This window comes from Rhincodon typus, chromosome 9 (genome assembly GCF_021869965.1).
Source record: "Rhincodon typus isolate 14 chromosome 9, sRhiTyp1.1, whole genome shotgun sequence".
NCBI classification, from domain to species: Eukaryota; Metazoa; Chordata; class Chondrichthyes; order Orectolobiformes; family Rhincodontidae; genus Rhincodon; species Rhincodon typus.
In genome coordinates this window covers 15,293,086-15,312,974 of record NC_063340.1, presented here as the reverse complement: position 1 = coordinate 15,312,974, position 19,889 = coordinate 15,293,086, and the positions used below count along the sequence as shown (strand labels likewise).

The 19,889-nt window shown below is 45.8% G+C and overlaps 1 protein-coding gene across 6 annotated transcripts in view; it reads right to left on the bottom strand.

The window, feature by feature from the left end:
• The window catches only part of LOC109912528 (nesprin-1-like), a 194,567-nt gene that overhangs the window by 93,641 nt on the left and 81,037 nt on the right, over positions 1 to 19,889 (bottom strand). For all 6 annotated transcript variants that reach the window (XM_048600820.1, XM_048600819.1, XM_048600821.1 and 3 more), the window contains 9 exons: positions 18,966 to 19,136; positions 16,525 to 16,658; positions 13,986 to 14,190; positions 11,839 to 12,021; positions 10,290 to 10,436; positions 8,077 to 8,231; positions 4,920 to 5,067; positions 4,206 to 4,300; positions 2,423 to 2,660 (listed from right to left, as the gene is read on the bottom strand). In XM_048600820.1, the coding sequence (XP_048456777.1) occupies positions 2,423 to 2,660; positions 4,206 to 4,300; positions 4,920 to 5,067; positions 8,077 to 8,231; positions 10,290 to 10,436; positions 11,839 to 12,021; positions 13,986 to 14,190; positions 16,525 to 16,658; positions 18,966 to 19,136 (1,476 nt within the window). The remainder of the gene's footprint in view (positions 1 to 2,422; positions 2,661 to 4,205; positions 4,301 to 4,919; positions 5,068 to 8,076; positions 8,232 to 10,289; positions 10,437 to 11,838; positions 12,022 to 13,985; positions 14,191 to 16,524; positions 16,659 to 18,965; positions 19,137 to 19,889) is intronic.

Genomic DNA, 19,889 nt, shown 5'->3' with positions numbered 1-19,889 from the left:
GAGAGAGAGAGAGAGAGAGAGAGAGAGAGAGAGCTAACATTTAATCAGTATCCTCTGGAAAGTGTTTGAGGCACACAGCATTAGACCGATCTCTGAGCAAAGGCGATGGTCAGGATGGGCCAAAAGTGCAGGAGCTGTTGCCAGCAATGACTGTACTTAAACACCCAAACTGATGGCCAGACAAGAATCTATCCTGGACTCCTTTAAGCAGCACATTAAATAGTGATGGTAAGAAATGAAGATACTAGAAAGTGCAGCCATGTTGGACAGTGCTGCATTAACATACAGTAAATAACGAAACGGAAACACTCAGCAAGTCTGGCAGTGTCTGTGGAGACGGAGAGAAAGAGTTAATGGGTCTGCTCGATGGCTTTACTTCAGAAAGGGAAAAAAATGAGAGACAGAAAAGATTTCAAGCAATCCCAGGGGCAGAGTTAAAGGGGAGGGAGTAAAGAACAGGAAAGAGCCTTTGTGAAACAATGGAAGGCAGGTTAAATGTCAAAAGGGATGATGATGCAAGGGGAAAAGAGATGTGTAGGTAAGAGCACAGGAGACAGGACAGTTTGACGTGAACAAAGTTGACCATGGTCATTGGACAAAGGGACTAAAGATAGATTTAAAGAGCAAGAGTGAACAGGAGAAACAGAATGGATGATCCCCCGCCCCACCCCCCAAAAGGTACATCATGAAGAACGAAGGAAAGGAAAGGGAACGAAGGAAGGAAGACACAATTAGGGTTTGAACTTGGTGAACATTGTGTTGAGTCCGGAAGGCTGTAAAGTCTCTCACCAAAAGACTCACCTTGAGTTTCATTGGAACAGTGCACCAAGCCCTGAGGGCGAAGGGGTCAGTGAGGGAACGGGGCAGAGACTGACAAAGACATACAATGTCAACACGTTGTCTACAAAAACAGCCAGCAAATCCCAAACCTCAAAATAAAAAGAGACAAGGGACCGCATCACAAGCAGTGGGTGCAGTAAACTGTTTCACCCAGGAGGACATAGTGACCTTGCATGAGGACAATGGTGGAGGCATTCCATCTGCTGTGGCTCAGGAGTGATGTGGCTGCTGCGAGGGTGGGGGGATTGAACAGTGGGCCAGGCATTAGGGAGTGATCATTAAGAAAAAAAAATGCATGCTTATTAATATCAGGTTGGCAGGTTGTGGATGTTGAGTGTTTATTTGCATTTGGGTGAGGGACATCAACCAGCAAGTCGCTTGCATTCCTGTATATTGGAGCAAACTGAAACTGTAGCTGGTCAGCACAGAGCCGTGTCTTTGTAACGTGAGATACTCGACAGCAGCTTCAAGTTTACAAAATCTAGGCTCCAGCTGTAACCTGGCTCCCTTCGATATAACGGCAGAGGATGATCTGTTGGATCAGGCTGGTGTGAAGGAAGGGGAGGACGGGAGATCCTATCCTGGTTCTGAGAGGGAAGGCAAGGGGTCACAGCAGAAGTGGAACAGTCACAAGCAAGGCTCTGCCAACCACTGTTCTACACTGAGGGAAAGGGGAGACATATCTGGGAGGATTACATCTACAGATCAGGTGGAACAAAGCCACAGGAACTGGGAGAGTGGAATGTGGTCAGGAAACTGAGGAAATATCTTTTCACCCAGAGGGTGAGGAGTATCTGGAACTCACTGCCACTCTAAGGGTGATAGAGGAAGGAGACAACAAGATATTAAAGTAGTATTTCAATGGGCACCCCCACTGCACACCAGACTACAAACCAACTGCGAGAAAATGGGATTACAACAGAACTAGCACAGACACAGTGGGCAGAAGGTCCTTTTTATGGGGTTTCACCCCTGGATGGGAGGCAATACAGTGAGAGTCAGAGTAAGGGCATTTGCAGTGAATACTGATGGACTGTCCCCCAAGGCTGGGGGATAGGCCAAGGGAGGAAGGAAGAGAAGATTTCTTCAGGGGCAGTGAGCACAGACAGTGGCACAGGGAATTGGGCAAAATGGGGTGAAGGGAAGAGAGAGAAGGGACTGAAGGAGGAGGGTGAGACAGAACAATGGGTGAGGAGACAGTGGAGGGAGAAGGGGACTGGGGAGGTAGAGGCAGTGAGGTGAGGGATGAGGAGGAGGAGAAGGCAGGGAGGAGGGGGACTGGGGAGGAGGAAGCAGTGGTGGAATCGGGGGGGATAGGAGGTGGAGAGGGGAGGAGGAGCCAGAGGCAGGAGAAATTGGAAGAGGAGACAGGAGGAATTGGAAGAGGAGGCAGGTGACTAGACAGAAGACAGTGACATTCAACTGGAGATGGTTACAGTGACACAGGATTAGACACAGGGTACTGTGTCATTAAATAATAGTCTAAGGTCCAATCTCTCTATCTCCTTGCTGTGTTCTGTGACAATGAAGTGGACATATATCAGCATGACGTCGGATACACTGTGCAAGCGGTGACTCTCACCTGCACCTCATCCAACAGGCTTCGGGCCTGCTGTAGGGCAATGGGTGCTGCACTGCCCCACCTCTGCCCCAGCTGCTGGGATATATCCAACAGCCACTTCCTCAGCTTCTCCGCCAGCTCCCGGTAACGCTGCCACTGCCGGATCTGACTGTCAATAATGCCTCTCCGCTGCTGTGCCCGCCGAATCACCCCCTGCCACTGGTTACTCAGCATGGCCAACTTCGAGTTAAACTCATCCCTAACAGAGAGAGAGAAAACAAACACACAATCAACACATGGTCTATTCGATTCGAACGGAGCTGCTGCTCATCACCATCAGGTACTCGGGGATTTGTTGCAAGTTCATCTGTTCATCTACCCAGAGTGTGAAGATCCAGACTTCCATGATCTTGTGTGTGTGCATCCTGATAGGATCCAGACCATCCTACCTCTTATTTTAAGGGGTTTGTACCCATGTCATGTTCCTCTTGGCCCAGAAGCAGTGCTATAAAGGCTCTGACCTCACCCCAGGATCGCTCCTCACCTTAATCCAGCCGTTGGGAATCCCCCCCACCCCCGCAAAGGCTTGTGACTCTGGGACTCTGTCAATTCTGCTTAAAGCGGAGGTTGCCAGTATCACTGGAATAAGACAATGTGTTTGTTATTTCTTTCTCCGGTATCACCTCAGGAAACTTCAGAAAAAGGTGGGTTGGGATCAGGGGTCGGATTTTTTTTTGAATACCCAACTGAGCTAAAACGCAAGCTCTGGCCTCTAGGAGGCTATAATAACTGAGAGGGAAAGGGCAAGAGGCAGGAGGAAGTTCCATAAAATAGGACTGAAGGGAAGCACCCCTCCCCCCCCACCCCAACAAGGGGAAATGATGGTGCAGTGGTAATATCACTAGAGGTTAATCTAGAGATCCAGGCTCATGATATTCAGATTGGGCTCAAACTCTGCCTTGGCAACTGGTGGAATTTCAATTCATAAAATCTGGAATTGAACACTAGTCATCTTAACAATGAAACTATCAGCTGTTTGTTGTAAAAACCCAAAGGGAAGGAAATCTGCCATCCGTATCTGGTCTGGCCTACACATGACTCCAGACCCACTGCAACATGGTTCACACTCAACTATTCTCAAGGGAAATTAGGGGTGGAGCTCAAACGTTTGCCTGGATTCACTGATAAATTCAGGAACCAGGCCATGGGAGGCCAGTAGTGACTTGCAAGAGACCGGGGGTAATGAATAAACAGGCCTTACAAGCCAGACACATTGAATTCCAAAACAGAAACAAAAATTGCTGGGAGAAACTCAGCAAGTCTGGCAGCATCTCTGGAGAGAAAGCAAGGAGTTACCATTTCAGGTCCAGTGACCCTTCTTCAGAAGCTGCTTTCCCATAAATTTCTGTTTTCGTTTCTGATTTCCAGCTTCCACAATTGTTTTGGGATGTCTTTTTCTCATTAAATTCCAACCTGATATCTTCACCTGAATTTCTGTGGAACCAGTTTAGTCGTTATTACACCAAAATTCATCAGATCTTAATTCATATAGATTTACTTCAAATAACAATAACTCAGAACAGGGACTGTGTTTCAATGCAATGACAGGACTGCGAGCTGGGTTTCCTCTTACTTCCCTTTGCAGTGATGGTCTATTCCTTCCACTGCACAGTCCCTTTAAGGTCGCTGCATGGCTATGCCTCTTAAAAGGGATCGCTGCCCACGCACAGCCTTGCTCATTTTCTCTGCTGCAGCACATTCTCACACACAGTTGGCATTCACGCAGCAGAGAGGGGAAACTGACCTGTCATCAACCTGGCCTTGCTCCAGGAGGCGCTGTCCGTCACTGATGATGGAGTGCAGGATCTGCTGACGGCTGAACATCTCTGTCTGGAACAACTGCACCAGAAACAAAAGGAGGGTCAGGAAGGTGGAATGAACTCGCTGGGGTATCGCGTTTGCTCGGAATAGCTAATTTGGAACAGTGTGCGCTGGTATCATGTAAGGAAACTGTTCCACTTGACCTGGACGCACAAGGCCCTGCATTTTGCATGGCCAATGATGTCAGACTGGTCCTTCTTTCTCCAGCAGTTAAAGTAACAATGCTGGCCAGGAGAAACTTCCTCGGCTCTTGTCCTAACCTTCCGGAAGAGCGTACAAAAGTTCTCACCCAAAGGGAGGCACCACTGACAGTGCGGCACTCCCTCAGTGCTGCACTACAAGTGGTTGCCTAGGGCAGGCAATCAGATCTTTGGAACAGGACTGGAACTCAGGACCTCCCCAGCTGGGAACTGATGTACAGCACCCGGGGATGTGAGCATTTATTTCCAATTGCTAGATTGGCTCCAAAGGCCAACAATGGGCCTTGCTGAGAATGCGGAAGAAGCTCAGCGCCCCAGTGCTGGTGCACGAGGTTAACCCAGTGCTGATGAAGAAACAGCGATACAACAGGACAGCACGCAGAGGGAAAAAAAACTGTGACTCCCAATGCCACTTGTGGCCCCAGCTCTCCACATGCCTCGTGGGCCCTCTGCTGCTCCAGGAGGCTTTGGTAGTTTCCGGATATCTCCACCGCCAGCGTTTGCTCAGTTTGGACCAAGAACTCCATCCAGGTTTCACACTTCTCCAAGAACGTCTGATGCTGAAGCAGGAATGCTTGCAGTTTGCTGGAATGGGATAAAAACATTCCATCGGTTTGGCACAGAAAGGGAAAAAAAAAGGAGAGCATAAATGTCCACAAAGATCAGACAATCTGAATGAAATGAGCCTGTGACTGTAGCCTAAAGGGTCAAATTGCCACCTTCAATCCTATATGATTGCTGGGACCTTGACAGAGACCTTCGTAGCCTCTTTAGCCACAGGTGAGGTCCCGGAAGACTGGAGAATAGCCGATGTTATTCCTTTGTTTAAAGAGGAGCAACAGGGATAATCCAGGAAGTTACAGGCCAGTGAGCCTTACATCAGTGGTAGGAAAATTAGTTCAGAAGATTCTTAGGGACAGGATTTACCTGCATTTGGAAAAGAAGAGACTTATTAGGGATATTCAGCATGGCTTTATCCAGGGTGGTGTGGGGGGGTTCTTGTCTCATAAACTTGATGAGTTTTTTGAGGAAGTGACAATGATGATTGAGGACAGGGCAGTTGGATGTTGTCTGCATGGACTTTATTAAACTATTTGACAAGGTAGGCTGGTCCAGAAGATTAAGTCACACAAGATGTTGGTAAGTTGGCAAATTGGATACAAAATTGTCTTAGTTTATAGATAGAGAGTATTTTTCTGACTGGAAATCTATGACTAGTGGTGTTTCACAAGGATCAGTGCTTAGACGTGTGTGTGTGTGTGTTATATATATTACTTAAAATGACAATGTGGGTGTCTGATTTGTAAGTTTGCAAACAACATGAAAATTGGTAGAGACATGGATGTGAGGAAGGTTATCAAAGGATATAGCAGGACATAGATCAGTTGGAAAGTTGGGCAGAGAAATAGCCGATGAAATTTCTACAAGTGCAAGGTGATACATTTTGGGAGGTCAAATGCAAGAGGAAAGTATTCAGTTACTGGCAGGATCCTTAGGGGCATTGATGTATGGAGAAATCTTGGGGTCGAAATCCACAGCTCCCTGGAAGTGGCAACACAAGTGGATAAGGTGGTAAAGAAGGCACATGGCATGCTTGCCTTCTTTGGTCAGGCACTGAGTATAAAAATTGGCGAGTCATGTTGCGGCTGTATAAGACTTTAATTAGGCCACATTTGGAGTATTGTGCGCAGTTCAGGTCACCACACTGTAAGGAGGATATGGAAGCTTTGGAGAGGGTGCTAAAGAGGTTAGAATAGGATGGCTAATCAGAGTCTTTTTCCCTGGGTGGAAATGTCAAATACTAGGGGGCATAGGTTTAAGTTGAGAGGGGAAAAGTTTAAAGTGCGAGGCAAGTTGTTTTTAACACAGAGGCCTGGAATGTGCTGCCAGATCCAATAGCAATGTATAAGAGGCATTTAGACAGACACATAAACAGTCAGGGAGTAGAGGAAGTTGGACCATAACTAGCAGATGGGATTAGCTTAGAATGGCATCATGGCTGGCACAGAGATGGTGATCCAAAGGGCCTGTTCCTGTGCTGTACCGTTCTGTATTCTGTGGGATGGAGAATATCAATCCATTTATGGAACTACTGAGTCATTCCTCTGTGGGATCTAGGAAGTTTCCCCTGGCCCCCACACCATTCAGATTACTGACATTAATTGTTCCTCAGGAGCTTACAGAACAACAATATCTTGCAGAAACATGATGTGCCCTCGCATCTAACCTCCTTCCTCCGAATCCTGAAGACATTTTGCAGACAGACTAGGTGCAGCCCCACATGGAAGGATGGGCAATAAAAAGCTTGCTCCCCCACCCACTCACACCACCAACTCAGCTCCCCACCGCCCCTGGGTGTCTTGCAAAATGTGGGAAGGCATTTTGTTCTCCTGTCCCCACTTTGTAAAACCAAAAGCCAAGTAGACACGCTGGTGGAATGGGCATACACATGGCGGATGAAAATCGAAGTAGAGGAAAGCCAGCAGTAATATATTTTGACAAGAGGAATAAGCAGAGACAGTAGATAAGGTGGTTAAAAAAGCGTATGGGATGTTTGCCTTTCGTGGTCAAAGCATTTAATCCAAGCGCAAGGACATTTATGATGGAGCTATATGTAACAGTTGTTGGCTACAGTCGAAGTACTGTGTGCCGTCCTGTTGTCACACTGTAGGGAGGATGCAGGTGCACTAAACAGGGTGCAGAGGAGATTCACCAGGATTTTGCCTGGGCTGGGAGCAATTCAGATTGGTTCAGAGACCAGGTAGGCTGGGATTGTTTTCCTTAGAGAAGAGAAGTGGCGAACCTAATTGAGATGTACAAAGGGGCACAGATGGCGTAGACTGGGAGAACTACATCCCCTTAGTAGAGGGGTCAATAACTAGGGGCACCATTGTAAGGTAAGGAGCAGGAGGTTTAATGGGGATTTAAGGAAAATCTTTTTCACCCAGAGGGTGGTCTGTATCTAGAACTCGCTGCCTGAAAAGGGGGTGGAAGTGGGAACCATCAAAATATTTAAGAAACTATTTAGATGAGCACATGAAACACTACAGCATGCAAGGCCAAGGGCCAAGTCTGGGATAATGGGATTAAATTAGATGGATGTTTGATAACCAGCATGGATATAATGGGCCAAAGCGCTTTTCTCCATGCTGTAGAAACTCTATGAGAAGCCAAATGTCACAAGGGTGTGCAGGGAGTTGATACGGAGGTATTTAAAATTCTGAGGTGATTCAAATGAAATTGTTAAACAGAAATTGTTTCCAATGTATTTAAGGCAATTGCAAAAAAAAAAACCAGAAGCTGTAAGGAAAATACCCTGTTCTGCGAGTGTTTAGGATTTGGAATCCTGGTGTACAGCCGATAAATAAGTAGCACAGGAAATTTCAGTGAAACCACTGGTCAGCAGGACCCAGTGATGTTTGGTGAAAATGGGATTCAGTCAGACTTCTTCACACTTCTAACAGGGGGCCACAGTCTGTCTCATCAGTCCACACGGAGGGAACGACACAGAATGTTTAGCCGCAGTATCAGTGTGGTAGCGTCTTACAAGTTTGAGATGGTAACCTGCTCATAAGTAACCAAGTACTGGATTACCTAAACCTCTCAGTGGTCTGAGCAGAAATCGAGGACCAGTGTCTGTTCAATGTCTGCATGCATTTGATCTCCTTATCATTCAGGGGTAACCTGTATCCCAATTCATTCAGGCGATCCAAGTCAGGGATGGTACTGCTAAACCTCAGCATTTGGACCTGCAAAATACCAAACAAAGGCACTGTTATCACAACACCTTTCTACCAAAATCATTGCAGATTGACTCCTAAATACTGATCCGAGACAGATAAGAAGGCATATGGTATGCTTGCAACAAAAACAAAGTTGCTGGAAAAGCTCAGCAGGTCTGGCAGCATCTGTGAAGGAGAAAACAGAGTTAACGTTTCGGGGCCGGTCATATGGTATGCTCGCCTTTATTGGTTAAGGCACTGAATACAAGGGCAGGGAAGTTATAATGGAGCTGTATATAACACTAGTCACTCCACACAATACTGTGTGCAGTTCTGTTTTCACACTGTATCGAGGTTGTGGTTGCATTGGAGAGGGTGCAGAGGAGCTTCACAAGGATGTTGCCTGGGCTGGAGCATTTCAGCGATGAAGAGAGACTGGATAGGCTGGGGTTGCTTTCCTTAAAGCAGAGAAGGCTGAGGGGAACATCCTTGAGATGTACAATGTGGAGAAGCATAGACAGGGTAGACAGAGAGGACTAAATCCCCTTAGTAGAGGGGTCAATAACCAGGGGACACTGTTTTAAGGTAAGGAGCAAAAGATTTAGTGCAGCTTTGAGGAAAATCTCTCTCTCAGGCCAGCCATTTTGAATAAAATCTACAAATGAGGATCTACTTCAATGAGGCTACAGGAATAAAGAGACTAGAAAGCTGCCTTTCACTTATTTACTACTGTAAGTTCTTCAACATCTGCATTGATTAGGACCAGGTACAACTGTGGCTGTACAATCTTTAACTGGAAACCCTCCCCTCCATTCTACACCCAGGAATTTACCCTGTGATGTAATCCCACAATCTCTCCAATGGCAAGACCTGGCCTCTCAGTGTTTGTTTTAGTGCCACATTGTTGGGTGTCACAGTTTCAAGGATTCCAGCAGCTTTGCTTCTCTCCATGTCTATAAACCACCTTGTGCCCTCCAAACTCCCACACATCTCTAATTTCCATTGCTTCACCTTTGCCAGTTGTCCCTTCATCTGCCTTGACCCTGAGCCTGGAAATCTCACTCTAAACCTAGCAGCTTCTCCACCAGCTTTCTCTCTTCAAAGTTCTACTGCTCTGAATAGCATTTTGATTACTTGTTCTATTATTGCTTTGGAAGTCAATAATATAACAGTGAAGCACCTTGGGATTAAGTTAAAGGTACTAGATAAAGGTAATTTCTTCTTCCTGTTGCTGCTGTCTTGTAGGCATTTTAAAGTAAAATATAAATTCTCAGTACATCTCAAGTTCACAAGCAAACCAGAGTGGATAGATAAGGACCTGAGAGTGATAGAGATGTACAGCACAGAAACAGACCCTTTGGTCCAACTCATCCATGCTGACCAGATATCCTCAATTAATCTAATCCCATTTGCCAGCATTTGGCCCATATCCCTCTAAACCCTTCCTATTCACGTACCCATCCAGATGCCTTTAAATGTTGTAATTGTACCAGTCTCCACCACTTCCTCTGGCAGCTCATTCCATACACGCACCACCCTCTGCATGAAAAGATCGCCCCTCGGGTCCCTCTTAAATCTTTCCCCTCTTAAGCAAATAATTGATCTGTTCCCCCTACAACAATACACTGCCCTGTGATCAAACACTTGCCTTTTGCAGATAAGATCAAAACAACAGTTCTCCCGATAAAACAGGACCTTTCAGCTCTGAGCGCAGGGATTAAATTGGGACACAGTGAGAGGACATACTGGTGTTATATCGGTATCTCAGCTAGCTACTTCAAACACTTGGCCTGACAGAATCAGGTGACAAACCAACCAGTGTCAGTCAGTGACTGTTTAAAAAAAAAAGAAAGCTCCCATGTGTTAAAACACCCTCTTTCTCCCCCCTCCACAGCCGTGGCCCACAGTGTGCAGACTGACGGGAGATTTGACAGGAGCATGTAGCAGTTCATGCTGACATTGGATGCGTTATAAAAATCCACTCCTGATCTCAGCATCCACGCCCGAGCCAGCAGGAAAGGAGATGTGCATCTGCCTGCTCCTGTCCATTTCTATTTCACATCAAAGGCGAGAGGAGTAACTTACTTTGAGCTCCTCCATTCTATCCTGGATTATAGTCAGATCAGACGATCGGTTGGGGTCCTGCGATTTGAGAACGTCATCAGCCTCCACAATCCACTTCTCCAGGGCTGCCAGCCTCTTGCTGAACACCTCGTAATCGTGAATGCCAGCCTGTAGTGTGAAACAATCCCAGTTAGAGGGTCTTCTGGTCTACAGATCCCTTGGCTCAGTCAGTAGCACACTCAGCCTTGCAGTCAGAAGGTCTGAGCTCTGCTGCAGAGAGCTGAGCTTGTAATCCAGTCTGATACTCCAGTGCAGTACTGAAGGAGTGCCGCAGGATCACAGGTGCCTTTGTTCACTGGAGAAGTGAAAACAAAGGCCTGTCTGCCCACTGCAAGGATGTCAAACATCTCACAGTAGAACAGCAGGGAAATTCCCCTGGTGCCTTCACCAAGATCAATCTCTCTACCAACGGCATCAAAAACAGGTTTGTTCGTTATTCATTGGGATCTTACTGTGCACAGGTCCACTCTCACATTTATACTTTCACAATCTCAGGGGTGGCCCAAAGTCCTTCAATGTTATATTCTTGGAGCAAAATACTGAGATTGCAATCCAGACCAACATTCACCACCCAATCAAATTATCGGGTAATTTATCTCATTCCTGCTTGTGGAGATCCTGTGGTGGGGATGAATCAGCGGTCACAGCTCCAAATTATGACCGCAACCACACCTTAGGAGTAGTTTAGTGGTTGAGGGACTTTGGCGTATGCAGAGATCATGAAAGACAAACATTTTCCTCCTGTCTGAAACTGCATTATAGCTGGTTTATAAATGCTCTACACTTGGTATTTCGAGCCCTCCTGACATTCTGACAATGAGCTGAACCTGTGCTTGGTTTGCTATCAAGTTGCCTTCTGAAATGTCAAATAATTATTTAATAACGCTGAACTGGAGTACTGCAGAAAGAAAAGGGACACGTGTCACTGAAGTTTTGTTTTGTCTTACTTCCATCAGGACAGAGGCAAGAACGCCAAATTTCAGAAGGGAATAACAATGTATACTGCATGGGAAAGGGTGCTGATTCGATGGTATGATAACGCAGCAATAGCACTAAGCATGCACCAGGGAACAACTGCCCCTATTAATTCAAAAGGTGCAATGGTTTTTGTGTTATTTTGTTCTTATTAAGATCATTCAGTCGGGCTGACTTACATTTCTATAAGCCACAAATTTTGAGGCACAGGCCCCTCTAAGCTGGAAGATGTGAGGCGCTGCACCCTTTCTGAAATAAACAGAGGCCTTGGAGGGGGGGGGACCAACTGTACTCTCCATGGCGATGCCTCCACCAGTCAGAGGTCAACTTTCCAACCAATCAGCACCCTTCGCTCATGCAGTATAAATGCTGTCCCGTTTTGGAAATTTGGCATTCTTGTGTCTGTCCTGATGAGCACAAGACAACAAGTTTTGACAGTGCGCCTCCTTTTCCAGCAACATGAAAGAAGTGGCAATTAATCGTGCTGAACGCGAGGTGGCCTGTTAGTGAGCTACAGCGGAAATAAGGAAGGTACCTGTAGCACACTCCGCTGCCTGCTGAGAGCCTGTTCCAGAGAAAACAACCGCTGGCTGAGGGAAAGCTGGTCAGACTGAATAGCAGCCGCAGCTGAAGGGTCCACCTTCCCCCTCAGTTCTTCTCCAAGGTCAGAGAGGGCGTGAAGAGAATCCCGCAGTTTTCCCAACTCTTCTAACAGCACCTGCAGTTGCGACCGGAGGAAAGGGAGAAAGCATTTCACGTTATAGCACGTCCCTGAAACCACGAGCTTCAAGTGAACTGTCAAGTTTTCACCCTACCACGACCCACCTGCCTGCCTTGCCCCACCCCAGGTAGCCCTCGTCTGATCTCAAACCCTGAATCCAGGGCTCACTAACCCTTCAGAACAAAAACCCATTCATCTCAATCTTCAATGTTTCAACTGATCTAAACCCATTATTCCACTTGTGGGAACTGAAGTGCCCATTCCCACCATCTTCCGTAGTGGGAGCTACCTTATTTAAAGGTAATACATTATGTTTCTTATTTAACTTCCAATACTAAAAGCCTTTTGGGAGTCTGAGTTCAGATGGAGATTACACAGAATATGTGATGCGAGAGAGGCCATTCAGCCTATGGTCTATGGTATTTATGACCCACGGTCTATTTCCACTCTCTATTTGAAGTCATAGAATATTATAGCATGGTAAGAGGCCCTTCAGCTCATCAAGTCCAGATAGGTAATCAGGAACCTATTTGCTGTAATTCCATTTACCAGCACTTGCTCCATAACCTTGGTGTTTCAAATAAAAAAAACTTATCAGTACACACTTCCATTCCCTTCTCTCCAATGTGATCACCTGGTTTCCTCTTAAAATCAACCTCTCGCTGTTCTATGGTAATATTCTTATTGGGCAGTCTAGTGATCGGTGCAGAGAAAGCAACTCTAGAATGCAAACAGCTGTAAAAGCCACAACATCTGCCACCAGGGGCTTGTTTTGCACACTCATCTAACACACAATGGAATAACTGGCAGTTTCTAGGGCATCTGTATTTCAGAGAAGCATCATGGGGAGGGGCGGGGGAGGTGTTGTGGTACAATAGGTTGTATTTCTGAATGCCTGTGAGCTGGAAGGACGATCTACTTTAAGAAAAATAATTCAGTTAATTTGGAAAGCGTACGATTCCAGAAATAATCTGTCCTTTACAACATTGAGCAATGGGAGGCACGGTGGCTCAGTGGTTAGCGCTGCTGCCTCACAGTGCCAGGGACCCGGGTTCAATTCCACCCTCGAGCGACAGTCTGTGCGGAGTTTGCACATTCTCCCGGTGTCTGTGTGGGTTTCCTCTGGGTGTTCCGGTTTCCTCCCGAAGATGTGGAGGTTGGGGTGGATTGCCATGCTAAATTGTCCGTAGTGTCCAGGGATGTGTAGGCTAGTTGGGTTAGCCATGGGAAATGCAGGGTTATAGGAGCGGGGTATGTGGCTGGGTAGGATGCTCTTCGAAGGGTTGGTGTGGACTCGATGGGCCAAACAGCCTGCTTCCCCAATACGGGAATTCTACGATCTCAATAAAGGAAAATAAAATGTGTGACACCGGCTAAGTTACCTTGCCGTACTGCGCAGCTTTTTAAAGTTCGTGTGCAGCTGTCCACACGTTTCTACTCAACGCAAAACAGTTCTCGCTAATTATCGATTTGAAGCTGGTTATCAAAAAAGAACCAGAAGCAGCATTTGGAATCTTTTCGAAATGCAATGAGTCGTTACGATTTGGAATGCACTCCCTGACTGCGTGTTAAACACAGATTCAATGAGAACTTCCAAAAGGTTACTGGATGAGTACTAGGGAGGGGAAGGAATTCTCGGGAGATGGCGAATGGCAAAGTAAATGGGACTAACCGGATTGCATTTCAAGAAGTGGCACAGAATCGATGGGCCACCTTCCGTGTGGAGCTATTCGATTCTTATTATTTTTGATGCACAAAAGGAACCTGGGATTGGCTCCTTACACCTAATCTCTACACCCCAGTTCCATGTCTCATCATGGAATGCTTAAAAATTCCACTGAAATGCTCTGTCATGAATTTAAAGTATAAAGTTACTGTTGTTTTAACCAAAGGCTTTAACGCAAATTCTGGTCCATTTGTTTTTTTTTGTTTGCACTGACTGTTATGTCTATTGTACTCACATCACAGTCCTGAATCCAATGTGTAACCTCCTCCTCAGCAATATCTCTGTTCACAGCTTTCTTAATCAGCTCGTTGCTTTTGTCCTCCTGCTGTCGCACTGTAACTGAGCACTGGCCTGAGTAATCCCTGTACTTCTGCCAGAGCTGAAGTAGAATCTTGCTTGAGTGAAGCTGCTCCCCGATATCTTGAAGCAAATTATTCCAGCTGATGTATAGAAAAGAATTGCACACATTAGGTGATTTACAGGGAATTAAATGAACCCTGGATTAACACATCACTACTGTCACTGTATCTGCAATATAAACTCTGTGTTGGATCATAATTGTAAGAATCTTACCTTTTTATTTCCCTTTAATGTTGATCCTAGAATGAATTTGTAGCAAAGAACTGAGGAAGGAATTAGTGCACTTTTAAAATGCCGGTTGCTGAAGCTCAGTTTGTGTGGTGTTTACATTGCTGCTTTGTTAAAGTTGGGGGTAGGGTTAAAAATGTTTGTGCATGGCCCTCGGGGTCTGTGTACAAAGTGAGAGTCGGCTGGCAACAGGCTGCTGATTGGTCTGTGCAGGTGTGGATGACAAAAACTGTCAGCCTGAAAACAACTATCTGATTGGCTCTTGGGAAGCTGGGCAGCTTGTGGGCGTGAACAATGTGGCAGAAGCCTTTGGACCTTAACCGTTTGACACAGCTAAAGTGGAGGAATGTGGATATGCTTCCAAGATGGGAATAGTATGTGGTTTGGAGGGGAACCTTCAAGGTGGTAGCACTCCCACACATCTGCTGCCCTTACCCTTCTCGGTGGGGGGAGATCGCAGGTTTGGAAGATGCCAATGAAGGAGTAACAGTGAGTTACTGCATTGCATCTTGTAGATGGTACACACTGCTGCTAATATGCACTGGCGGTTGAGCAAGTGAATGGTGTGCCAATCAAGGGGCTGCTTTGTCCTGGATGGTGTCAAGTTTCTTCAGTCTTGTTGGAACTTCACCTATCCTGACAAGTGAGCAGTATGCTATCACATTCCTGACTCGTGCCTTTGTAGGTGGTGGACGGGCTTTGGAGAAACAGGTGGGCAAGTCACTCACCGCTGGATTCCTGGCTCTTGTAGATGTATTATTTATAAGAATCGTCCTGTTCAGTTTTTGGACAACGGTAAACCTCCAGGCTGTCGATAGTGAGGGGATTCAGTGATGGTAATGAGCGTCATTGGGCAGTAGTTGGATTCTTTTGTTGATGGAAATGGTCATGAAAGGCACTACATAAACATCTTTCTTTAATGTTCACTTTGCATCGCCAGCTCTAAAACCATCCTCCATGGAGTTAACCAGATGCTATCCAAATGCACATTCACATTGTTGAGTGGACTAAGCCTGAGGGAGAAAGGAACGGCAAGGTGTAGTGCCCCGCCTTGACAAGGTGGGAGATACAAACAAGTACGCGAAGGAGATTAAGGCTGAAATCTCATCCTTGGGCAAGGGAGTGGTCTCTGACATTTGGACCTTGCACATGATGACCAAGTGCAACACCTTCATCAAAAGCTTAGAGTCAGGGACTGTGAGTGGGGTTCAAGTTAGCCACAAAATCGCAACATTGAAGCTGTTCCCAATCATCTGCGTGCTTCAACATTGAAGAACCTCTGGAAAATGTGAGCTGAAGTGCGGTACCGTTGGTGACAATACCTCACACATGACAGACTAGTGGTGAATATAGCAATGGTGAACAAAGTAATGGTGGCATATTTTCACCTATCTCACGGTGAGGTGGCAATTATTGCCCATTCCCTGTTTCCCTGGGAGCATTAAAAAAATCAATGCGGTAACACAGAGTCACATTAAGGTTCCCTTCCCCGACGGAAAACAGCCATACATTGAAGACAAGCCAAGCATTTCTGAAGAAGGGTCCCGACCCCAAACGTCAGCTTTCCTGCTTCTCTGATACTGCCTGGCCTGCTGTGTTCCACACTGTGTTATCTCTGACTCCAAGAACATGCTGTTCTTACTATCTCTGACTATTTCTCACCGTCATTTTCCACTGCCAGGTCGCAAATTAGTGAATTCAGCTCGGCACAATGGGATTTGAACCAGCCCTTTCTGCATGGTGCATGGAGCACCGGAAGCACCAGGCTAGAATTAACATGTTTAATTAATAATTAGGAGGGGAACATGTCTGAGAAGATCCTCATATGAACAGGAAATTCCCAAAGCAGTCAAAGACCAGTGAGATCATTGCACAGCAGGCCTAGGGAGTATGTTGAACAGGAAATTCAATATTTATAGTTTACATATAGTTAATATAGCGACTCCCATTGTACTCAGATATCACAACGGCAAAACAGGACTGCACCACAAAAGGTTCAGCTGCATTCACGCAGCTTCATCTTTCAAATAGCGCGCAAGGAAATAATCGGCTCACGCAGAACAACAGTTGTGAGCCAGGGTTAGGAGAAAGCTTCAAACATCAGCTGTACAAGTAAGCAGCAAGGATGGAGCGGAGCGAGGGAACCCGTGAATGGAGGAGCAGACAGCACTCAAGGGGATCCTTACCCTGTATTAACCTCATTGAGATTAGCTGTCAATGAGCTATTATCTGGTGGATGACATTCCTTGAGGAGTTGATTACACACAGAGTCAAACTTCTGCAGGCTGCACTCCGACTTCTCCAGTTCCTCTTGAAGGTTCTGTAAAATAAAAGATGGACACAATGTTGAAGAAGGTACGTGGGTGCCATTTGGAGAACAGGGAAACAGTGGCACTTGGATTTTTAATGGCAGAAGTGTATTCTGATCCTTTGTGGTTGATGCAACTGAAGCAATGGAACCACTTTGTGCTTAAAACCAAATGAGGCCTTCAGCCAACTAAGGTCCAGAGTCACCTGGATGCTTTTCAGACATGACCTGATCTAATACTGGGAGGTGCTGAGCTGAGATAAAGCCCCATCACAAATGTGGCACCAGCTTGTGTTTCTATTGAGGTCATGTGCACAAAGACAAGTCCTTTATATTAAAGGCAATATTCCAGTGAACCAGAGGGAAGTGGAGAGGAATGGCATATCAAGGGGAATGGTGAAGAGACAGATTCTGACAGGAGAGGTAGAGAAAAGGGGAAGAGGTTGAGTTTACATAGTACCTTTCAGGACAGCGGGGAATCACAAAGTGCTTTCGAGTCAATGAAGCACAGCAAACATTTTATTACTCGGCTACTATGGGACGAGGAGTATACTGGTTGATCAAATATTCCGGAAAAACAAGAGGTCCACATGATCAGTGTAAAAATGCACGCTCAGTAATAGAAACGTAATGCAAAGAATATACACATCACAGTAATTCCTTACTCACAGCACAAATCACATTAATAGCAATACAACTTTGCCTTGAATGAAATTTACCGACAGACAGCCATCAGACCCACACCCCCAACTGACTGCTCAGACATTGTGGATATCGCAATAACACAGTAAATTTCCAGTATTTCAGGTTTACATAATTTTTGGCAGCTTATTGACAGTGCCCTAAGGCGCCAGTTTAAAACAAAGTTTGCTGCATTGCCAAGGTGTAATTATAACTTCAAGACGGACACAGAGCAGCCAATGTGTGCCTCAGACCTCACAAACAGGAACAAGGTAATGAACAGATCACTGTAGTGGGATAATTATTGGCAGAGGCATTAGGTAGAGGTCCCCTGCTCGTTGGCCATGGATCGGAGTTGGGTGGGGGCAGCGTGGGGTGCGGTTGCAGAGTCACCTTACTGGAGGTATTGCACTGCCAGTATTGACCGAGATTAGCTGCTCTGGAGTGGGGCTTCAACTCACAAGCTAGGGGGTCAGGGGTCAGATTGCTGCGGATTGAGGCAGCACAAGGGAGGAGTGAAAGCACAGCACTGCCAGGCAGGAGGGCAGAAAATACATGACAGACCATTAACTGGAAGAGGTACAGTGAAGACCAGCAATATGGAGGACCACACAACCACAGGCAGACACCAGAACAGGACAGAGACTGCACGTCAAAAGCAAGGAAAGGATTCCGTAAATAAAATTACCAGAGAAAGGGGTGACAGGGCGGATAGTGATGATGGGATTACAGGTGAAATTACAGCTTAAAACTAAATTAAATTTTAAATTTACAATTTCTTTCATTTATGGTTCAGGTGTCATTGGCAAGGCTTATATTTGTTGTCCATCTCTAACTGCCCTTGCCATTTCATTGGATAAGTAAGAGACAACCACATTATTTTAGGTCTGGAGTCAAATATTGTGTAAGGACTGCAGATTCCCTTCCCTACAGGACATTCTTCAATGTTTTTCATCCCCAAATAAAAATATACCCCTGACTTAACAAAACTCGGTCACACTTGGACTTGAAATCCCACTGAACCCCAGTGGCCACAGTTTTTTTTATTGGAAGGGTGTGGGGACAGAAGGACAGGAGTGTCCTAGGTTTCCAATACTCTGTGTGAGGAAGTACTTTCAGATTTTGCTCCAGGGGAAATATTTAAAATTGTGGCTCCTGCTGGTTTTAATGATCGGCTTTACAGAGAGTAAATAGAGACCTGGGGAGGACTAGTGAGGGAATTCCACAGCCTCTGTACTACTTTTGCCAGATGGGATGGGGGCCTGAGATGCAGAGGGGCTGACAGCCCCTGCTGCATGGCACTTCAGAGAGATTGTAAGGTTCCTCAATAAAAAACATCATATGGCAAGTACAAGGGCAAATTGGGGACCAGGCAAAATGAAGTTAGCACAAGGTTTCACATGAATGATATGAACATTGGAGTAGACCAGGTGGGCTGAATGGCCTGTTTGTGTGATGTAAATTCTCTGTAATTTCAGGTCCTCAACACGCACCACTAGAAATGACACAGTTCATCAGGGTTTGAGCTGCAAAGGGAATCAGTTCATTCGTCTGCAAGGGAGTCAGTGTCCACCTGATTCACCCGAGGTAACATTCATTGAATTTTAACCACCCACGTTGGAAAGGTGAGGTACTTACCTGCAAGTTGTCCACCTGGATTTTCACAGCTTCCAGAGAGCCAGTCAGCAAACGGAAACGCGAAAGGGAGTACCTGGCATCCATCAAGTGGCCATTGATCTCCTCATGAGCTGCCTTGTAAATATTCCACTGGTCCAGCAATGACTGCAGAGTAATCTTCAGTTGGCCAAGCTGGAACATGCCAAGATCGAACAGTGAATGTTTGCTCTCTAGACCAGGAAAGACCACACGTGTACAACTCTGAAATCAAGTCAAATAAAAGGTATCCTGGCCTTTCTCGGCTTTATGGTAGCAATTAACAGCATCTATTTCCCGCCTTATTGTGAAAATAAACTTATTGTGAAGATAAATAAATGTCAAAGCACCAGAACAAATATGATGGGTCAATGGTCTCCTCAGTGTTGTAAGATTCCAAGATAAGGGTGGTTAAATATTGTAGTAGCCACTGGCATGGCTTTGGTGCAGAACATTCTGCCTTGAACACAAAACTTTACTTCAAAAAAAAAAGGAACTTATTTGTTCTTGGGGTCCTGGTCACATTTACTACTCAACCCTGGTTTCTGAGACTCCATTAGAAGTTAATTGCATATTGCAGGATTGGGATTGCACGTAGACTGGGTATGTACGGGGGTGACAGGTTCCTTTCTCTGAACGGCATCACCCAACCAATTGGCCTTTTACTACAAGCCCACAGCTTTTAAAGGTCATAAGTAATCAGCTTTTGTTGAACTAGAAGGATTTGAGGAACATCATCTGGATTCCTGATCTACTGTCAGAGCTTTCAAGCCAAAATGCCCCAGGCTGTGAGGGAAGACATCTATTTCTGCTTGTTGGTGCGAGTGTGTCAGATTGACTGGGTATAATTGTAAACAGCGCCTTGATACTGTCCAAATGCATGGTGCTGTCATTATCCATGTATTCATC